Source organism: Megascapheus bottae, chromosome 4 (assembly GCF_031878675.1).
Source record: "Megascapheus bottae isolate mThoBot1 chromosome 4, mThoBot2.hap1, whole genome shotgun sequence".
NCBI classification, from domain to species: Eukaryota; Metazoa; Chordata; class Mammalia; order Rodentia; family Geomyidae; genus Megascapheus; species Megascapheus bottae.
In genome coordinates this window covers 56,014,332-56,038,094 of record NC_143512.1, presented here as the reverse complement: position 1 = coordinate 56,038,094, position 23,763 = coordinate 56,014,332, and the positions used below count along the sequence as shown (strand labels likewise).

Sequence of the window (23,763 nt, the reverse complement as noted above, 5' to 3'; positions counted from 1 at the left end):
TCTAGGACTCTCCTAGCACAGGATTACAATAGCTCAAAACCAATGTACATGTCATACAGGATGAGACTAAATGAAATGAACTCTAAGATGTGGAAACAAGAGGTTTATCTTTGTGATTGTTGTTCTCAATGTACTATGTGCAGTTATTTCTTTTCTCTTTTTTTTCCCCTTATGGTTAATCTCATGTTTTACTGTATCTGACTTTGTTACCTGTTGTATAGTATATGCATTTATTTGACTATTTGAAATAGGGAAGTGGGGAGGGAAAGGCGGATAAAAATAAGAAGGGGTATCAACGTTTGAGAAGTTATGCGCTTACTACCTGGGGAATGTAACTGTAATCCCGCTATCCATTACCTCAACAATTAAAAAAAATAGGGAGTTAACCAGGTGAAAGTGGGTTCAGAAGAAAAGATCATTCCACATAGAGGTGGCAGCATAAGAAGAGGAAACATCACAGGCTGAGCAAGTATTTGGAGGTAGCTGACTATGCCCTCAATACCTCCTTTTCCTCCCAAATTACCACTTTTCAATCTGGCATCAGTTACTGGACACTGCTGTCAAATTCTCCTTGCAATCTATTCAGGTCAATACATGAAGCATCTTTTATTTCCAAATTTGCCTCTTTATTCCTAGCAAGGCAATGTCCCTTGGTGATAATGGAGCCTGTGGTTCAGTGTTTGTTCTCTTGCTACTCCAATCAGAAGAATAGGACAGCAAACAAGACAGTATAGGGGACAAGACCAGTAGGTCACCTGTCCCTTAGCTGCTGGTGACAATCATGATGGAACCCAGAAAGGAAAGCAAGGTAGGGGTAAGGTAGGGCTACTCAAACTTCCCCTCTCTTTCTCTCTCTCTCTCTCTCTCTCTCTCTCTCTCTCTCTCTCTCTCTCTCTCTCTCTCTCTGTGAGTTGAACATGAGAATGAATGATGCAGCTAAAAGTACAAGGTGAGGCAGAGAGAATACAAATCATCATTCCTAACTAGCAGAGTGGATGAGAGAATTAAGTCCAACAATGGCATGTCAGTAAGGATAATCCTAAAAGTCAGTACAAGAAAGTGGTATGTTTCTATACAATGGCTATAGCAACCCCTTTAGGAAAAGAGCACCTAGTATGGGACAAAATAAAAAATGTAACCTCAGTCTTTGGGACCTGGAAGCTCATATTCTTAATCATGAGAGAAAGTGAATGCAAACAAAAAAAAATCAAAGAAAGTAGTCAGTTGATACGTTTTACAATTCAACAAATACTAAAACTACTAAGGCCAATTAAATAGTCTGTGCTGATACATTATCACTTACTTTCACAAGAGCCGCTGGCCCTTTTTCTGTGTGCAAATACCTACAAGAGGGCACAGGGTTACACTAGCAGGCCATCAGCCAGCAAGCCAGCAGCAATCACAATAGAATCCAGCAAGAAGAGAATGGATCATCATCTCCTCTCAATTTAGATTTGATTGACTGCTGCCATGGGGCACCTACTAGATTCTTACTTGAAAAATGGGACAGATGTTTGTAAGCACATGGAATTCTGGGAGATTTGCAACCTATCTTTTAAGATAGAAAAATACCTTGCTCATTAATATTAACCCAGAGTTTTCCATACAGGATGACAACTGGAAAAAGACTACCTTAAGCTAATAACTCGCCTGACCACTGGGATATTTCACTGGCCAAGTGTAGAGATGTAGGATGGTGTGGATCCTCTAGACAGCTCAAAATGAAAGCACAGATGGCCCTGGCATTGATACCTTTCATTAAATTGTGTGTGTATGTATGTATGTGTATGTATATGTATATATATATGTATATGTATATGTATATGTATATGTATATGTATATGTATATGTATATGTATGAAGTATCTACTTCATGCCAGGCCTAGTCCCACATACTGGGATCTAGACAGAAAACAAGGCCTCTGTTGTCATGGGGGCCTGTGTTCTAGTGAGGTGATACCACACAACACATAAACCAATTAAGTGGTCACAAGTCCTAAGGAGGAAAAAAAACAGACTATGGAGAGAAGGGTAGATTTGAGAATTGCCATTTTTTGAGAGCAGATGTTTTCCTTTTAATAATAATCTGATGAACAATGTTTAAAAAGAATGTCAGAGAAGCCTTCAATGGTTTTATTTCCAAAATCTCTTAACATAGGCAAGCTCTGCCTTTTATCCTGAGAAGTCAGAGCCTCAAATCACAAGTAGGGGTTGGGAAGTGTGCATCAACACAGATTTAGTGGCCACATTTCCTAACATCTACTCCTAGCCACACAACTTACTGTTTGGAGGCTAATCATTCACCTCCCTGCATCTTCTCCAGACTCTTGTAACATGATAGCAGCAGCAGCATCTACTTCATAGGACACGATGAGAATTCAGAAAGCTATAAAAAGGCACTATATTACTTGTGGGGGGAGGGAGCAGGCACAGAGGGTGGGGAAGGAAGAACTGGTAAACTGCAATGGAAGGGGTGACAAGGGGTCCAAAAAGACATATACTCTTTACCCGACTTCTCTAAGTGAAATCTACTGTACATCACTTTATAATAACAATTAAAAGATTTTAGGGCTGGGAGTTTGGCCTAGTGGTAGAGTGCTTGCCTAGCATGCACGAAGACCCAGGTTCGATTCCTCAGTTCCCCACATACATAGAAAAAAGCCAGAAGTGGTGCTGTGGCTCAAGTGGTAGAGCTCTAGCCTTGAGAAAACCCAACGACAGTGCTCATGCCCTGAGCCCAAGCCCAGGACTGGCAAAAATTAAAAAAAAAATTAAAAAAAAAACATTTTAAGTATATGTAAAGAAACAACAAGAACTCACTAAGATCTAATTTGAGTTTATTATGTTACATTATGGTCCATGCATGCTACCTCTGCTAAGTCTCTACGCAAAGGGGCTGGGGAGGCCATAGGGCCCTCAGTTGCTCGGGATGCCCAGTCTCATCTTTGTTTTAGATTCTGGTGTTTGCTCCCATTGCATTCTGCACACTACACTGCAGGACTGACTTCAGTGACCTAGCAAATTGCACACACTATCAACCAGGATGGGTACTTGGGAAGTTCTACCAAAGTAGGTAATAGAAGCTGAGAGCTTGGCAACCAGTGTGCTGCCAACAGGGCCAGCATTTGACACATGAGAGAGAGAAACAGAGAGACAGAGAGACAGAGACAGACACAGAGAGACAGAGATAGACACACAGAGAGAGAGAGAGAGAGAGAGAGAGAGAGAGAGAGAGAGAGAGAGAGAGAGAGGAGAGAGAGAGAGAGAGAGACAGAGACAGAGAGACAGAGACAGAGAGAGAGACAGAGACAGAGAGAGAGACAGAGACAGAGAGAGACAGAGAGAGAGAGAGATAAATCACCACTCACTCATAGCCAGACCCCCCATGGTATTATCCAGAGGGGCAACAGCCTTTGTGCAGACAGAAGATTCTGAGTCTGCATTATGTAAGCATTTGACATTCGGGGATTACTCCATATTTTAAATATTCAGTGTTAATATTTTGCATCATTTTTAAAATGCCTTGGTATGTATTGCCCATAGAAGCAACATTAATTCTACAAAATACAGACTCATCCTCCATTCCTTCTTCCTTACCTCCTTTTTGTTATAATGTCCAAATTTCAACACTGTCTTAAAACCCTAGACATAGTCATTTTTGGATTCTTTCTTTGAATTTAATCATTTCAAGTCTATTCCTTGAGCTTATCTATATTGTCAAGTCCTCAAACCTTTTCAAAAGTTACTCAAGTTGAATTTTAGTTTGCAAGCATCAAGGCTTAGCAAAGAGATTCAATGCCTTAGCCAAGCCATCCATAACTATTCCTGGGACAAGGACAATCTCCCCCAACAGATCCCCTGGTATCCTCCTGGTCCTGTGTAATTCACTGTCCACTCAGCAAGCAGAGCAGATTTTTGGCACACAAGTCAGGTCTTATCCCCTCCTAAAGACTACTTAAGAGCCTGAGAGCAACTACAGTCCCACCCACAGCTACCAAGCCCACAATATCTTATTGGGCTGCCTCTATTGTTCGGATAGCTTCAGAACCAATTTCCTTGGACCATTCTTCCGTGTCTGAGGCCCCAAAGTCCACAGTGTTACTAATACCTAAGCACTACCTCAAATGACACTAATCAGGGAATTTGGGGCTTTTATCTTCCTTCCCTCCTGGCAGTACTGGGATTTGAACTTAAGAGCTTCAGACTTGCTAGGAAGGTACTCTACCACTTAAACCATGATCCAGACCTTTGTGATTTAGTTATTTATTGAATAAGGTCACATTTTTTGCTGGAGCCACTTGAACTATGATGATTTTATTTATAATTTCTGCCAAATATTAAGTCCTCAAGTAAGTATTTCTGAGAGGGGGAAGTCAGACAAAAAAAAAAGGATGAAAGGAAGGGATTTTAGGGGTTTTCTTCCCCCCAAAATGAATCTGATATCCATCCTTCTGCAAATATTTCTTTTAGCCTAGTGGTTTGTTATGTGCAAGGCATTTAATTCTAGTACACTAGAATTAAAATCAAAGACCTAAACAAAATTCCTTAGTTTTGATTGCTTTCCATCATCACCCTCATTCCTTGAAATATACTCATTTCTTTTCTTTTCTTTTTTTTTTGCTGGTCATGTGGCTTGAACTCAACCTGGGCATTGTCCCTGAGCTCTTCAGCACAAGTCTACTGCCCTACCCTTGAGCCAAGCACCACTTCCCATTTTCTAGAGATTAATTGGAGATAAGAATCTCAGATCCTATGTATCTGGGCTGGCTTTGAACCTTGATCCTCAAATCTCAGCCTCCAGAGTAACTAGGATTACAGGTATGAGCGACCACGCTGGGTGAAATATACTCATTTCTTACCATTAGTACCCCTATTGTTTTAGCAGTGCTCCCTGTAGCAATACATAAAGCAATTGAAATAAATAATCTTTGTATCAAAGATGAATTTTTTGTAGGACAGGGATTCTGGAGATTGGACTCATGGCTCTGCACTTGGTAGAGTGCTTGTCTCCCAAGGCATTGTGTTTTTCCAGTCTGTTCTGAACACAGGATCTCAGGCTCTTGCTCAGGCCAACTTTATACTGCAATTCTCCTAGCTCCACCTTCTGAGTAGCCAGGATTACAGGTGCATACCTCTATACCCAGCCGAACTCTTGCATACTCTAGATTTGGGAATAAAAAGAAATGACTTCAAACAGATCAGGAAAAAAACAAATCATCAATGAGCTTTTTCTCTTGACTATTGCCATCATTTTATTATCATGGGTCATTATGCTATATTACTTAAGATAACCTTTAGGAATTCATTAAAATAAGAATCCCATCTTGCACAATTCTATAATTCTACCTTTTAAAATATTTTTATATTATTATAAAGGTGAGGTAGAAATGAGTTACAGTTTCATAAGTCAGGTAATAAGCACATTTCTTTTTGAACAATGTCACCCCTTCCCTTGCTCTCTCCAAGTTTCTCCCTCCCATCCCCACTCACAAGTTGTATAGTTCATTCTCAGTAGTGTCTAGTAAGTACCACTGCTTCATTTGTTTACCCCTTAATCCATTTCTGTGCTCCCCCTTAACCTTTCAAAGACAGATAAATGAACAAACAAGACCAAAAAAAAGAAAGAAAGAAAGAAAGAAAGAAAGAACAGCAAAACAATCTATTGCTTTATTTCCTTGTGCTGATGTGTATTTAAGCTTAAAAAAAATATATGAAACAAGCGGCTTTAGAGACAAAAGGATTTTAACCAAGTCTACAAAATGAAACTATTTAAAATAAAATATTAATCATTCATTTTGTGATAAAATGATAAAACAGTAGACATAAACAAGACAAGAAATGGAATATATTCACTTACAGGTATTTCCAAAGAAGACCTACATAAATAGGCATTGTCCCCAAACAAAGATGCTTTTACGGTTAGCATAACCATAGCATGACCAAAGGCTGTAGAAAATGGCAGCCTGTGTCCACAGAAATGATAAAGAGGCTACAACTGAGGCATAAAAGCAATCATGCTTGCAATCAGAGGTAGCAGCCCTCAGCCCCCAACCAGTCAGAAAATGCAAAGGAAACCCAGAAGTGAGCAAATAATTCTGTCTAAATATCCCACATAATAAAATATTCACCTTTAGAGAAAACACAGAGAAAAATTACATTACATTGAAAAAAATATTATCAGAAAATAGTACAGAAGTATAGTGCTTCTATGTGAACTGAAACAAAGAGAAGGAATCACCTACTAATCATAACAGCCTTTCAACAATCAACACAGCAATATGAAAAAAGACCCATGACATTCAGGAAACATTCAAAATGCAGAACAGCAACATTCACTAATAAATCAGCTTGGTGTTCTTTCCTCTCTAACATTGCCTCTCAGGAAATGTTCATAAAGTTAAGAGAAAAGAACCAGCCAGTAAATTATATTCGAGGGAGGAAAGTTCCCCAAAGCAAAAAGGTGACTTTCAAGCAGTTGGATCCCAACAAAATAGGCGCAGAAAGCTCCCAGCAATCCTATGATTCGAAAGTAGGATCTCAGAAAACTTGCCTTCCTCGAGTCAGGTTGAGCCATGACATTGCCAGATCTTACTTAACAGCTGTAAGCAGAACTGGCCTGAGGACGGATATGGGCCACAGTGTGCCATGCCAGAACCTTTCACCCCTGGAAATCAGAAATAGATGTCACTTAAGACACCAACAAGCAACTGCAATATCTTTAACCCAATTACGCCACACTCTGCTTAGTAGGTAGAAGCAGGGAGAGTTTTGAAAGGCTGGTAATGGAAAAAAACTGAACAGAATCTTCCTAGTGAGGACAGTTACGTGTGTCCTTGTTTTATAGACAAAGTACCAATTGGATAAGAGTAAATGTTTGCTTAGTACTTACAGCGCTAGGCTCTCTGTTAAATTACACATGCATAGAGTTGAGCATTATTCAATTACAGGGATGTCTTCTAAGGAACACCCTGTTGAACTACTTTGGTATTGTGTGAACACCTGACAATATAGGAAATATAATTTTACTAGGTCACCATTGCAAATATAATTCACTATACACCAAAATATCATTATACAACATGTCATGCATAAGTGTATATCCACATACACTCAACTCTATGAGGAGGTACCATCATTATGAACACTTTGTATATTAGGAAACTGAGGCACAGAAGCAACACAGCTCATGAGAGACAGAGCTAGATGCAAACATGGCGGTCTGGCTCCAAACTCAGTGTCTAACCATTTGGTCCAGCTCAGCACCTACTGGGTGTGTATTATGTGAAACTCAGGAGACATTACAAGGATCACAACTCAGCCCTGCACTATGACACTCAGTGGTATCCTGAAGCAGAAACAGAAAGAGATCTGAATCTAAGCACCGATTGCCCCTTGGCCACGTACCTCTTTTCTGTGTCTCAAAGGCCTAAAATGTCTAAGGCAGACACAGGAGAAGCCTTGGAAGGCGCTTCATATCAGCTTTTTAAGGAGAGATGAGCAGATGTTTAAAATCAGAGTAGGGGAGAGAGATCAGGTCTCCTCTAAAAATTGTCTCTGCAACACTATGAACATTGACCATTTTCATTAAGTAGAAGTCAGGATCACAAAGGCCATTTTAATTCTAGCAACAATGCATCTTGATTATTACACACTTGTCCCAGACAATATTAAAGGCTGCTCCAACTAACAATCTTATGCACAGTGTCTACAGGAAACACTCTGGGGTTAGCTTACATGACAGCAGAAAGGGCTCAGCAGGGTCTGTGCCTTCATCAGCTCTAGGACTCAATGCTACCAGCCCAAGTGAATTCAACTTAATTCCCTAACCCAGGAGCCTGAAGCCAAAGGAACCCAAACTCAGGGAGCCCTCAAAAGAGACCCAGCTGTATAGCAAATCCAGACAGCAACCAAGTCCCTTGAGAAAAGGCCACCTAGCCATTCATTCCCCAGGGACCAGTACTCCCTGAAGTACAACCACTCTCCACAGAAAAGAACAGTTTTAGGAGTCAAGCCAATGAGCTGTGTGTGTTAATCTGGGGTTCTCCATGGAACATGGGCTAACCTCTCCACGGGCTCTACCAGGAAAATACTGGGTGAAATTCTATGGAGCAAACATTACACTGTTCTATTTCCCTTTTCCAATCAGACAAGCTCCTACTAATCCCTACCCTCTCCAAACCCTCCGGTGGAGCCCTCTGCCACTACCCCTGATGGCACATTAACCAAGGAGTACTGGTTAAAAAAGACGGCAAAGAGATAAAAGCATAGCTACTAAAGTAGAAAGACAGCCAACAAACTGAGAAAAGATATTTACCAATAATACATCAGGCAAATGCTTAATATCTAGTATCTACAGAAAACTCAAGAAACTAATCCCCCCAAACCCAACAAATCAATCACTAAATGGGCAAGGGAACTAAAGACAGACTTATCAAAACAATAGGTTAAAATGGCAGAAAAGCATATGAAAAATGCTCATCATCCATGGTCATAAAGGAAATGCAAATAAAAACAACCCTAAGATACCACCTTACCCCAACAAGAATGGCCAAGATTTTAAACTCAGACAATGACAGATGCTGGTGGGGTTGTGGAGAAAAGGAACCCTACTACACTGCTGGTGGGATTGTAAGCAAGTTCAGCCACTCTGGAAAGCAGTGTGGAGGTTTCTTAAAGAACTGAAAATTGACCTTCCCTATGATCTATCCTGGGCATCTATCCTGATCATCATAATCCAGGATATGATAAGGACACCTGCTCAACTATGTTCATCTCTGCACTATTCACAATAGCCAAGCGATGGAAACAATCCAGATGCCCTACTACAGATGAATGGATACAAAAAATATGACATATATATATATATAATGGAATTCTACATAGCCAACAGACAAGATAAAATAATGGCATTTGCAGGGAAGTGGATGAATCTAGAGCAAATCATGTTGAGTGAAACAAGTCAAGACCGAAGGAACAAAAGGTGTATGGTATCCTTAAAATGTGGCTATTAGATCCAAACAGTACAAGAGCAAGGACTCAATATTTGCATACCCAATGTTATGGACATGGTATTGGAAATATAAACACAACCACATAGACATAAAAATTTATAACTCTATAGACATAATGTTTTATTACATAGATTAATATATATCCATGACATACACACCCTCAGCCTAATTTTGATTATGTTCTAAAATCTAAGTGCCAGTGATTGTACATAGAGATTCCCTTCTTAAATACGTCATCTGAAATATGATGTAGAAATCAATGTTAATAAACTTTTTAATTAAAAAAAAAAAGGACGGCAATGGAGCCCACTCTCCTGAGTCCAAATCCCTACTGGTTTAGTAGTTTGCCCTGACAAAACAAGTTTCCACCTGCAACCTTCTTAAATCCATTCGTTCTATTGTCTGACCTTCAAACTACTAACTGCCGTGTCTCATCAGAACCACCAGAACATGCCCCTCTCATTTCCACAAATACAGCTCACTGCTCATCACTTCAAGTGTCTTCTTGCCAATGTCCCAAGCTCTTTAACCCTACTGTCTACCCATCAATTCACTGCAGAAACTCTCTAGCCTTTACCCCCAATTAACTGCCATCCACTGCAAACTACTACCACTGAAATTTACATCATTCTTAAGTCAGAGTGTGACTACAACATCACATATAGGCAACCCCCTGCTTCCCTGATCATCCCTCACCCTGGGTCTTCATTGTGATTCTTTCAGTCCTGACCAGATCAAATCCCTACACCACATTTCAGTCATGCCCTGCAGAGTCCTACATCATTTCATCATCTCTAGTCCCTCAGAAATGGACCTCTCCTTCCAATTTTCCTGCCCCCTCTAAAATGATTTACATGAATTACATCAGATTTCCCTCATTCCAACCTGCACCTTCAACAGGCTAAGGTTACAAAGGATGTGAATCAGTGGTCATTTTTCAGAATCATCTGCCATGATCTCTAGGCAGTACTGCTTAAATGGACCACTACTTCCTCTGGCTGGAAACAGTCTCTCCTCAGCCTGATTGACCACACACTCCATCCATCCTCTTCGTCCTCATTCTCTGCACTTCTTTCTCAGGTTCCTTTGCTTCCATCAAAACTGCAAGCCCACTGTGTGCCAGTGTTCACTCACTGGTCTTCCTAAGGTTCTTCTCCTCCCACTCTGTCCAACCTAACCTAATATGGGGCCATGACTTCTGTTGCCACCTAAGAGATGAGGAATGTAAGTGAGCCCAGACATTAGGCAGACCGTTCAAATTCTATTTATCTATCATGTTTTTGGTCATGACCGACCACTCCGCCAAGCCTTAGTTTTCTAGTGTCTAGAGTGGAATGGAAAATGTTTGACAAAAAGTACTAACACTTCCTCCCAAATAATATTATCAATAAAATAAAATGGTACTACAAACAGCAAATAACAATAACTGCTAGATAGTGTTTGAAACTGCAGCTACAAATGGCATCCGAATTTCCATCTACCTATATAAAGTGTCAGCTTAGGTTTTACATAAAACAGTTCAAACCCCATCAGCTCTGAATATCAAACTCCTTACTTTTCCTCCCAGCCTGTTCTTCTATTATAGTGTAAAACCCTGCTCGTCACCTCAATGCCTCTCTGGCAGGGTAAATCTATAGATTCTTCAATCACTTTCCCAACAACAAATGTCTGCCTCTTGCCTCTGAATCTGAGCAGATGCTTCTCTTAGAACAACAGTACTAGAAGACTCTAATCCGTGATGAACAATTCCACTATGTTGAGGCCACCACATACAGAGAACATACAAAAACAGAGGCTTCTCAGGTGTCTACCGTATTTGTCCAAAGCCCGATTGTTGATGAGATGTTTCTGGCCAAAATGTCAGAGTTGAGTATGTAGCCTTCAGGTCAACCCAGCCATCATCTGATAACTTTGTGAGGCACTTGAGCAAGAACAGCTTTCTTGAACCCACTCAACCACCAGACCCATAAGTAAAATAAGTCCGTGTCACTGTGTGAAGTCACTGCTTTAAAGGTGGTTTCTCACTCAAAAACAGATAATCAAAATAATATTCAAACCCCAAATCTGAGAACTAGATCTCAGATTTGTTCTCATCTTCCATACCCAAGGACAAAATGTCAGCAATTCTTAAATGGTCCTTTTCCAATACCCCTTCTGTCCCTATCTGGCTATGAATATCATCATCTCTATTCTGGATCAAGACAGCATATTCTCAACTAATCTCATTCTAGTACGCACTCCCTATTCTAGTCTTTCTCCTTACCACAGTCAAATCTGACCATGTCACTCTAGGTAAACTTTAGGATTTCTACTGTGTGGCTTGAGCGAGGCTCTATACTTGCATGTCAAGCCACTGCTCCAAACCCTGTTCCAACTGCAGAGCCCTTAAATTTATAAGGCTACTCACCCCCAGCCCAAGGGTTACTTGCCTTCTGTGTAGCTATTAATTTTCTTGGCCTTGGCCTTGCCTGTCAGTAGCCAATGTTACTAGAGCTCAACGTTGCATATTCGACCTGGGGCTTTCCCTTGGCTCTGAAGTCTATACTAAATTCTCATTTCCAGTGCTACTTGGATAACTTTTATTTCCATCTAGATAGACTATGTTACTCCAAAAGGGAACAGCTGAGTTTTCACTGTGCTAGAGTATGATTAACTTAAGGAAAGCCCAGTACTTCATTTACTTGTATATTCCTCTTTCCAAGGCAGAATCAGAACAGGATTATAAACTGAGTGGGTAATTCATAAATCATAATTTATTTAGGCAACTCTATAATCATGAAAACCATAAAATTAGAAAACTAGAAACAATAATTATTCCAAATACAAATGAAAAAATCAAAATAAATGTGATATTTGAGATTATCTATTCAACGAATCCATCTTATAAAGAAACCGAAGACAAGAATACTTAGAAGCTTGCCCACTTCTCTCTTACTGGCAAAGACAGGAGCAGAATTAGGTTAAATGACTCCCACAGAATTTCTGCAGCATATCAGAATCTTCAGATGAATCACAAGTAAATAACAGCCATGTAGGTATTTCAGAATATTCCTCAGACTTAAAAAAAAAAAAACAAAAAACTGCCTTATCACCCTTTTTTACTGTGTTGTTCTCCTTCTTGAATAACTAGACACAGCTCTAGGAAACTTCAAATTTGTTTGGAGTACACATGCAGAGGAATGGAATGGGACAAAGTGTCTGATGATATTAAATACCCGAAAACAAGGACACAGAGTAGTCTGGGGTCTCTCACATTCCTGGTTGGAATCTAACTGGTACAATCATATTGGAAAAATGCTTAGCAATATTTAGTGAATCTAAGTAGGCATACATCCTGTGACCCCGAAATTCTACTCCAAGTCCATATCCAACAGCAATGAAGGCTTATTTCCATCAAAACATACAAAAGGATGTTTGCCAATAGTTCCATACCAAATGTCACAAACTAGAAATAATCTCAATGCCTATCAACAAAATAATTACATAAATCACCAATAAGAAAATTATAAAAGGAGATTATTAAGTTGCAATTAAAGAAAACAAACTAATTAATTCAACAAAATGGATAAACAGATTTAATGAAATCACATACAATACAGAATTTCAATCTGTTAAGTCTACATTATTTTTTTAATCATGTTGCAACGCTCTCTGACTTTTCCACATTCCATTCGGGAAACACTGAATCACACAGGTAGCAGGCAGGGATACCTGAGAATGACTTGAAATCCAGATTTGAAATACACATTAAGATTACAGACTCTTGGCCAACCCTTCCCACAACTGAGGCAGTCAGTAGGGATTACTCAATGCTTGATCCTGGGTCTTCCCATGAAACCGCAGTAGCAGCTCCTCCACCTCTCACAGGGTGGCTGAATGGACTGACTGACAGGTGAATATCTATTAAGTACTTCCCACAGAATGTAGTACAAAGGAGACTTTTAGTAAATATTAGTGTCACCATCACCATCATCACATAACTTTATTGTAACAAACCATGGGTGTTCATGCATTATTTTAAGTGCTTCACAAGTATGAAGTAATTTAATCAGTATCAAGAACTTTTACATACAGATTGATTTTGATTCAACAAATCTTCCACTTCTAGAATTGATCATAAAGCAACTCCCAAAGAATCAAAAGTACCACATATAACTATTTCCCTTTTACAAATTTCACCTTGGGCCGGCCCGGGGGCTCATGCCTGTAATCCTAGCAATTCAGGGGGCTGAGAGCTGAGGATCAAGGTTCAAAGCCAGCCTGGGCACAAAAGGACCTGAGACTCCAATCTCCAATTAACCTCTGGAAAAAAAACGGGAAGTGGGGCTTGGCTCAAGGGTAGAGCAGTAGCCTTGAGCAGAAGAGTTCAGGGACAGTTCCCAGGTCAAGTTTAAGCCCCATGATGCGCACAAAAAAAAAAAAATTCATCTGGGACATTGGTCTGTTACGATCTATACAATAGCCAGGCACTGGTGGCTACACCTATAATCTTAGCCTCCAGGAGGGTAAGATCTGAGGATCATAGTTCAAAGCCAGCCCTGGCAGGAAAGTCTATGAGACTCTATATCTTATTTACCAACAAAAAATTATAAGTGGAGTTGTGGCTCAAGTTATAGAGTATCAGCCTAAGGTACAGTGCCCAGGCCCTGAGTTCAAGTCCCAGTGCTAGCACCAAAAAATAAATAAAATAAAAATTCACAATATCTTCATTAGGAAGCCCTGTTGATATCTTTCATAGCTACAGGGTTACACACTAAAAAAAAAAAATGCATGTCCATTTTTCATCTGTGAGATACTGGAGTGCTTTTTCCACTGTTCTTTACTATACTTTCCAGATACTTTCTTCATTCAGCTTTTACACATTATCAAATAATACTAGTAAATACATTATCAAAATAATACTAGTCCTTACATGTATAGATCCATGTGTACATATATCTATTCAGTACATGTGTTAGTATGACTAGAAAATGATTCAAACTGTAAAACATAATGGGAATATAAACATAACTATATAGACATAAAAATCTATGACTCTATAGACATGTTTTATTTCATAAATTAATGTTTCTATGACATACAAACCCTTAGCCTAATTTTGAATAAGTTCTAAATACTAAGTCCCAGTGATTGTAAATAGAGATTCCCTCCTTGAATACTTGTTTGTTAAACTTGTCCTTTAAAATATGATGTAAAAATCTACGTTAATAAATTCTTTAATAAAAAAACAGACTGGTGAATCATATTGAAAGCTGAAATGCACATTACAATACACCATTAAAATGCTTATATGATTATATTTAGCATTAAAACTATCAAACACAAACAGCCATCCAGGCCTCAAAATCAGAACTTAGTCCCTTCTGTGAGCTCATCACCAAATCCAGGTAAGATATCCACCAAAATGTCCCTAAAATGGCAACATTGAAAACAGACACATGACATCAATATCTACTGATCTTTATGCAGCAACATTTACAATCTCAAATATCTTGTCACAGAAGGAAAAAATTGAGTTGCACAAAGATAAGTTCCATAAGACTGTTTTACCGTGTACATAGTTCACACATACATACACATATCCTAATGATGAAAAACACACAAGAGAATAAACAGTGACTTTGGAACTCGTAAGACTGTCTGCACACAATAAGAGCTCCATAGATGATAGCTAGGTTAGAAGTACCCGTGGTAGGCTAACTTTATAAAGGAAAGTTTATTTGACCCACAGCTCTGAAGAGTCAATGATACAACTCCAGCATCAGCTAGGGCTCTTGAGAGAACCTCGGGGAATTAGGCAGGTTGGGGAGGGAAGGAGGATGAAGATCACATGGGGTGGGTGGGAGGACAGGAAGCCAGAGAGGCTGGGGTCTCACATCCCTTCTGAGGCCACACCTCTATCCCATCACCACAGTAAGAAGCAGCCTCCACCAGGAACTGGTGGCTCTTGCTTATAATCCTCAGTTGGAAGCCAGCATGGGCAGGAAAGTCTATGAGCCTCTTATCTCCAATTAATCACAGAAAAAGCTGGAGGTAGAGCTGTGGCTCAGGTAGTAGAATACTAGCTTTGTGCAAAAGGAGTCCAGGGACAGTGCCCAGACCCAGATTTAAGCCCCAGTACTGACAGAAAGAGAGGGGGGGGGAGGAGGGAGGGAGAGAGAACACACACATGCACAGGCAGGCTCCAAAACACGGATCACTGAGGATCAACCTATACATGGCACCTCCAAATGCTAATGCCCAGTCGTAACTCACATTTCTAGTACCTCTATCCACACACCAACTACTATGGAAATTAACCATCTTTCATAGCCTAAGCTCTTAAAGTCAAGAGTGAGGATTTCTTTGGGTCAGACTCATACTGTAAGACTGAAGCAACAGAAAGTTATAAGGTAGACCTAATGCCTCTGTAAAAGGTGTTCCAGTCCTTATTTAGGTCCTTATTTAAATTCTATGTATCTCTGGGCACGGTGGCTCACGCCTGTAATCCTAGCTACTCAGGAGGCTGAGATCTGAAGATCAAGGTTCAAAGCCAGTCTGGGCACAAAAGGACCTGAGACTCTACTCTCCAATTAACCGCTATAAAATGGGAAGTGGGGCTTGGCTCAAGGGTAGGGCAGTAGTCTTGAGCTGAAGAGCTCAGGGACAACACCCAGGCCCAGGGGTGGAGGTGGTAGCCTAGATCTGAAGAGCTCAGGGACAGTGCCCAAGCTGAGTTCAAGCCCCATGACCCTCCCCCGCAACACACACACACACACACACACACACACACACACACAGGTGTTCCAATTAATGATATGCGTTTTCTTAAAATTTCTTTTTGCTATTAGAGCTTCACAGTTGGTAGATCTCTGTTTATAATCTTCATAGTATATATTTGATGTGACTATGAATTATTCACATTATCCTATGGACAATGCCTGATCCAGAGGAATCTAAGAATGAAGAAAGTTTGAGCTGTTCATAGACATTCGGGGTTAAAAGAGGATTTGGGGAGAGGTAGGGGGAAGAAAGGTGCTGATCTTGGGGCTTGAACTCGGCCTGGGCACTGTCGGATTTTTTTACTCAAGGCTAGCATTTTACCATTTGAGCCACAGCTCCACTTTACCCTTTTGGTGGTTAACTGGAAATAAGAGCCTCATGGACTTTCCTGTCCAAGCTGACTTTGAACCTTGATCCTCAGATCTCAGCTTCTTGAGTAGGTAGGATTACCTACCTACTCAGGTGACATGAAGCCACCAGTGCCTGGCAAAGAACATATTATTTTTTGGGGTTTTTTTTTTTTTTTTTTTTGCCAGTCCTGGGTTTGAGCTCAGGGCTTGAGCACTGTCCTTGGACTTTCTCAAGGCTAGAGCTCTACCACTTGAGCCTCAGCATCACTTCCGGCTTTTTTTCTATGTATGTGGTACCGAGGAATCGAACCCGGGTCTTCATGCATGCTAGGCAAGCACTTTAACCACTAGGCCAAATTCCCGGCCCCAGAACATATTATTTTTAATCAATAAATTTCAGTTCCCAAAACTGGACACCAGTGGCTCACACCCCTAGTCCTAGTAACTCAAGAGGCTTAGACTTGCAAGGTGATAGTTCATAGCCAGCCAGGGCAGAAAAGCTGGACAGCCTTTATCTTCAATTAACATGCAAATTGTCAGACTGGAGCCAAGGCTCAAGTGGTAGAGTGGTAACCCAGAGCAAGAAAGCTAAGTGAGACCTCGAGGCACAGAAAGAATTCAGTCCACAGAAAAATAAACACACAAAATCACAAATGTGCCTTTGCTCCTGCTTTTGAAGGACTCTTTAACAACCATCTAATGCCTGTGGGCTCCACCCTTGGCACTAAACCAACAATTTCTGTTTTGGGTTGGTTGCTTGGCTGGTTTGTGTCCTGTCAATGGTGATGGATTTGTGATGATCCATCCAGGTCTCTCATCAGATCTTCCCCAGTGACACAGATTTTATGATGGTGGACACAGCCTGCAAGCAATGAGCTAGGCCAAGTTTACCAGAGAAGAGATCTCACAAAAAGAACTTTATTACATCTTAAACATAATACACAAATACAATGAAGAGTCATCAACAATTAGCATCTAAGACTCATCAAGTATTGCTGCCACATTTACAAGTCTCCTTTTACATTTTAGTTTGCATAAAGCAAAGAAATATATATGGGGAAAATGAGCTAGAAAGCAAAGCTGGGTTTTGGTGGCTCACACCTATAATCCTAGCTACTCAGAAGCTGAGATCTAAAGACTACAGCTCAAAGTCAATCTAGGCAGGGAAGTCTGTGAGACTCTTATCTCCAATTAACCACCAAAAAAGCCAGAGTAGAGATATGGCTCAAATGGTAGAGTGCCAGCCTTGAGCAAAAATGTCTGCTGAGAAGACAGTGTTTACACCCTGAGTTCAAGCCCTGAACCAGCATGCAAGGAAAGGCAGGGAGGGGAGGGGAGGGGTGGAGGAGAGGGGAGGAGAAACAGGCAGACAAGCAGGCAGGAAGGGAGGTAGGAAAGACAAACAGAAGTTTCCCTCTTTCCCACATGCCTCCTAGCCCTGCACCCCTGGGCGATCATAACTCTTCCTCCAAGACTTTCAAGGCCATTCACAATGTCACAGTCCCATACATGTGTTGAACGAGTTGAAGATTTTGTTGTTGGTGGTGGTGGTAGTTGTAGGGCTTGAACTCTGGGCCTGGGCACTGTCCCTGAGCTCTTCAGCTCAAGGCTAGTACTCTACCACTTGAGCCACAGCACCACTTCTGGTTTTCTGTGGTTAATTGGAGATAAGAGTCTCGGCTGGCTTTGAACCTCAATTCTTTGAACCTTGATCCTCAGAGATCAGCCTCCTAAATAGCTAGGATTATAGGCATGAGCCAGCATGCCTGGCTCAAATGAAGTATTTTATAGGTATTAAATGATCCTTAATAGTCTTGTTGATTATCATTCCCAATCATTCCATATCCTGAAACTAATTTCAAAGGCAGCCTAACACTTACCACTAAGCAGCAGGGGTTATTCCACAGAATGAATAAGGACAATATCAGCCACATATTCACAACACATCAGCATTTCATATCATTTCATAAAAGAAATATGCTGTCCATAAATAAATGTCCCTCTGCTATCTTATTTCATCATCACTGCCACTATACGGAATGTAACCAGCTTTATTACTGTTGTTTTGATAGCACAGAATAGGGGAGGTGAAATCCAGACTCACCAAAAAAAAAAAAAGAACATTTTGAACTAGAAGGAATCTAGAAGTTGATCTTGTCCAACCTCCCAGAAAAACCTAGGAAATGTGTTTTTCTCTTTCATTGTAACTTGACCATATTTTCTTCTTTCTTGTTCAAAAAGTTCCACACAGGTCTTGCCAGCTCCACCTGTCTGCTTGTTGGAATGACCTCTAAATCTTTACCCACAGTCCTGGCAGGTGTGAACATGGCTTATAATCTTCAAGTAGCCCCAGAAAAGAGGGAAAAGGGTTTGTGGCCTCTTGGTAACTGTCCATCAGCTGGAAAACAGAAACTCTCAAGTTCAAATTGCCATCTAGATCATCTTAAAAGTGTAAAAGATACATTGCACATTCCCCAAAACAAAGTACCCTAATCCAAACAGATATTATCTTGTCTGTGTTTAGAAGTGGCTGAGGAAAGAACTGTCCCTCACTCCAGCCCCCCATTCATTCAAAGAAATACGAGGCCCTAATGACATGCCAGGAAACAAGACAGGCACCACACTAAGTGATAACCTATAATTATTTAGGATTTGCAAGTTACCACTATCCCCCCCCACCCCAACTGAAAACAATAAAAATCCTGTCTTAGCTAAGAAGGTATTATTACCTGCCCTTTACCTTGACTGTCACCTCTGAGCCTTTGAAGTGCGCCTTTAAGATCAGAGGGTAGTGCTCCTTTTGACTATCTCAATCCTATCAAAAGCGGTTAAAATCAGCTACTTCACCTTTCTCTTTCACCCTTACCCTCACCTCCAAATAAAAAAGGCTAGATGCCAGCACTGAGCCTAAACAACTATGGACCAAATACACATAGTTCTCCTTCCCAACCGCAATATAAATAGAATATCCTGAAAAGAAAAAGACACACACCATTGCTCTTCTCAAGTTTAAGGTAAGGGCACTCCTCACTTCAGCCCACTCAGCAAAATCAGGAGCCTCACTTGTAAAGAAAGAAGCCTTTTTTTCCTTTCTTTCCTTCCCTCTTTCTTTCTCTTTCTTTCTTTCTTTCCTTCTTTCTTTCTTTCTTTCTTTCTTCCTAGAAGGTAACTAAAAGAACTTCAGGGGCCGAGAGTTTGACCTAGTAGTAGAGTGCTTGCCTAGTATGCACAAAGACCAGGGTTCGATTCCTCCTTACCACATACATAGAAAAAAGCCAGCAATGGTGCTGAGGCTCAAGTGGTAGACTTGAGAAAGTCCAAGGACAGCGCTCAGTCCCTGAGATCAAGCTTCAGAATCAATTTATTTTAAAAGATACATGACACAAAGAAATTGATTCTGAATTTTTCAGAAACAGGATTTAAATGCTATCCTGGGGTAATGAAGCAAACAAGTCAACTTGAAAAGCAGAAGAAAGGAGGACAATAGCACATCATTTTTACTGAAAAGTTGATCGGCAAACATTAAATGTAACTTTTTTAAAACCATAGATCTGAGTTTGATTTGGGGTTTTCTTTCCTCCAGTACACTTTTTCTTTTATTTACTTATTATTTGTGCAGGCACTGGAGTCTGAACTCAGCATGGACACTGGCTCTCATTATCCCTTACTTGTTTCACTCAAGGTTAGCATTCTACCACTTAAGCCAAAGCTCTACTTCTGCCTTTCTGCTGGGTAATTAGAGATAAGAATGGGATTTCCTGCCTGGATGGCATTGAACTGTGATCCTCAGATCTCAGCTTCCTCAGTCATTAGGATTACAGGAATGAGCCAACAGCACTCAGCTTTTAAAGTTTCATTTACATATTTGGTTATGCATTTATTTATTTTAAGTCCACTTTCTAAAAACTGCTCACAAGGGTTTTCTTGCACACTCTTAAAAACTGAAGTGGTGCTGTGGCTCAAAGTGGTAGAGCACTAGACTTGAGCAAAAGAGCTCAGGGATATTGCCAAGGCCCAGTTCAAACCCCATGACAGACCAACCCCTCCACCCCCAAAAAAAACCTGAAGTATATCCTTTAAGGTTTTTTTTAATTATTATTTTTATTGGGATTGTTTCACTGCACATGTGATTTTTTTTTCCAGTCCTGGAACTTGACCTCAGGGCCTGGGTACTGTCCTTGAGCATTTATTTCTGCTCAAGGCTAGCGCTCTGCCACCTGAGCCACAGCACCACATCCGGCTTTTTGTGTTTGCGGTACCAAGGAATCAAACACAGGGTTTCTTGCATGCTAGGCAAGTATTGTACCACCAGGCCACACTGTGGGCCCTCACTTGTAAATTTTTGAAAGCATGGTGGAAACAACAGGATAAAACAAAAGTAGGGTATTGGGTGAGACAAAATAGCTAAGTTTAAATTGGGGTCCACTGTTTGTGGGCCTTAATCTACCCTTAGACTGGGCAGATTAATCTGAGTAATTAGCCAGTCTTTTCAGTATGGTCTCACTAAGTGCTCTGGTGGGTTTAGCACCTTAAAGACAGTTCTGTAATGCAATTTGTAAACTTATAAAACTCAATAGATAAAATGATTAGAAGCTCATGAATTAACTTCAGTATCCACAACTAGCTTCCAATATTATAGGTAGTTTCAGTCTTTCCTACTTGGCAATTATCTGCAATAAACTTTGCTTTTAATTTGGGCAAACTACCAGAGGAAGAAAGGAACAAATGAATCCATCGTTTCAGTGAAAAAAGAATCTTCTAGAGAGCATCCCGTATTTAAAGAATGCTCCAGTAACTGGCTATCCTTCTCTGTCACAAAGACAGAAGTTACTGCCCTCAACCAACAAGAAAACCGAACTGGAACTCAAAAAAGTTTTGACTCAGCTCCATTCCCAATGGCATGCATCCACTGCAGTCACTATCCTGCACCCACAAATTCAGGCTGTGAAGCTTTTTGGAGAAATATTGTATTGGTGTAGAGAGGTAAACAAACCCAGCACAGGTAACTTGACAGAAACTGTCCTCCGCCCAGCCTTTCTGGATCATACAACCTTAAGTGTAATTCCTAGAAGGCACTGGAGAATCTCTGCCAGACCAAATCTGCAGTGGAAACCCCAGTACTGTGTGTCCAGCAAGATGACAAGGAGGGTCAGTGTCTGTAAACCCTCCACTTCACCTCTGCAGAGCACTGAGGAGCGGTTCACCCTAACACCCTCGACGCAGTCACTGACTTCAGGATCAAATACAAGCTGTTGTCAACAACGATCCGCTTTGACCACAAACAGGCGGCTCTAATGGGGGAAAATATAATTTCTGGAACAATAACAAAAAGAAAAGAAACCACACACATCGTGCTTGCATAACTCCACACACATACACACGAGTCAATGCTGACAACAATGTTCCGCCCTGTCCCGGGACTGGGCGGACACTTTGGCCCACCTAAACTTCTCAGATCAAGCCGGGCCTAAACAACCACCACCGCCCGGGGAGCGAGCCCCGTAGGCAACCACGCCTGGTCCCCTACCCAACCCGGCTGTGACTGACCAGGTTGCAATGTTTGGTCCAGTGTACTTTTATGGTTAAAGTGCTTTTTACCAAAAAAAAAAAATCCACATCCCGCCCTCTCCCCACCCCCCGCGCCCGCCGCGACCGAGGTCAAAGCTTTGGAGATCTAATCACAACCAAATGAGCGGGGACTGCCAGGCACTTAGTGAGCCGTTCTGGTTATGGCTCTTTAATAGTACCTGGAGTTCTGCTTAAAGGGAGAGCGGAAAACTCCAGCTTCCCGGGCAAAGTCGTGTGCGGAGGGCGGGCGGGCGGGCGCAGCGAGGAAACCCGCCACGGGCAGGGGACGCCCGGCTGCAGGGGGCCGCTCCCCCAGCCCCGAAGCCCCGGCCCCACCTTTACCTGCCCAGCTGCCCCTCGGCTGCTGCCCCCTCACCACCACCACCACCACCCCATTACACGCACACCGGGAGTCCCGGACACAGCTTCACCGCAGGCTGCAGGAGAAAGAACCCCGAAGGCATCCCATCCCAAAGAAAGAAAGCAACCAGGCGGCTCCTATAGGCGGGGAGCCACCGGGCACGCAGAGATCCGGGGAGCCACACACGCCACCCCCTTGGCCCCCGCACCTACCAGATAATCCATGTACAGAAACGCCTCAGTTATCCGGAGATCAGACATCCGGCAGCTTAAAGCATCCGGAACGGCTCCAAACCCGGAAAAAAAAAAGAAAGAAAGAAAGAAAAAGAAAAAGAAGAAGAAAAAAAGCAGCGTCGCTGACTGAGAGCGAGCAGCTCTTGGAAAAGCCAGCAACAGCGAAAATCTCCGAGAGCAGCCGAAGAACCGAAGATTACACCAGGGGCGCGGCGATTGGCCGGGTGGGCGGGCCGAAGGAAAGGAGGACGCTCATTGGCTGAGGCGCCTATAAAAGGCAGGGCCTTGGGACTGCCGGTCGCAGAGAAGCGCGGGAGATGCCAGGGAGCTGTTCCGTGTGTTGTAGCCGGGTCAGTGGCAGGGGCGGGGGCAGCGGCGCAGGCGGAAGAAGAAGTGGGGAAAGCGGAAAATCGGCTGGCTTGGCGGCCGCCCGACCTCGTCGCGCTCGCGCACCCTCCAGTTGCAGAAAGGAAATGAGGCTGAACTGCGAGGTCCAGGGTTAGAGCCTTGCAGGAGTCCCCCCGTCACCCCCACACACACACCCAGTAGGAAAGAGTACCTTTCAGTGGAAGCCTCCAGAAGTTCTTTTCTATACCTGCGGCTCGAAAGAAGACGGCACTCACCGGCAGAGAGCACTGTTCGTTCTTGCACAGGCAAGCCAGTGCCCTCCGTGAGGACGGAAAGACCCCTCCACCCGGCTGATCCCAGAAACTGCTCAGGCCAACAATCCGGCAGGATGGACCTGCAGGACCACAGGAGCCCGCCTGCAGCCGAGGGCGGGAGCTCGAGGGACCCTCCTTGTATGTACCCTGCCCCAACTCCAGGAGAAATCTCCCTTCCTGGCGAACTCAGGGGAACTTTCCAATCCAGGAAAGGGAGGGTGATCAGTTCTTTGTATCCAGTTTACGTGCAGCACAAACTTTAGCCCCTGCCCCCTCCCCAAATCAAAAGAGCAGTGGGCCCAGAAACTTTATGGACTCCAATAACACATTATTTGTAACTGGCTGTCCCTTTAAGAAGAAAAAAATTTATGAGCAGACTGCTGGGTTTCCTAGGAAAGAACCTGGAAATGGGTATTCATATATCAATTTTGCAGGAAGATAGGTGGAAGGCTGGTTTGCACAGTAAGCTAGGTAAGAACGTGCTGGGGTCTACGCCCCTGCACATGCACATCCAAGATTGAAGCTATGGATGTCACACCCCCTGCACATGCACATCCAAGATTGAAGCTATGGATGTCACACTCAAGACAATGATGAGACACGATAATCACTCCCTCCTTTGGAATGGGGGTGGAGAGAAGAAAATACAAGTGAATATTAAAAATGTCCAATATACCTCTGGACCAAAACTCCATTTCCAGAAAATCTTATGCTAATGAAACGTGTCTTACAAGCAAGCATTCAATATAATATCTACAATAGTAATATATCAAAGGATTTGTTAGTATGGATTTATATAGTTGTCATTTATATAGA

The 23,763-nt window shown here is 41.9% G+C and overlaps 1 protein-coding gene across 1 annotated transcript in view; it reads right to left on the bottom strand.

Moving 5' to 3' along the window:
• The window catches only part of Arl15 (ARF like GTPase 15), a 358,774-nt gene extending 336,321 nt beyond the window's left edge, over positions 1-22,453 (bottom strand). Inside the window, exon 1 of the mRNA XM_090331945.1 lies at positions 22,265-22,453. Coding sequence (XP_090188071.1) covers positions 22,265-22,312 — 48 coding nt within the window. The 5' untranslated portion in view covers positions 22,313-22,453. The remainder of the gene's footprint in view (positions 1-22,264) is intronic.
• Between the last annotated feature and the right edge of the window lie 1,310 nt (positions 22,454-23,763).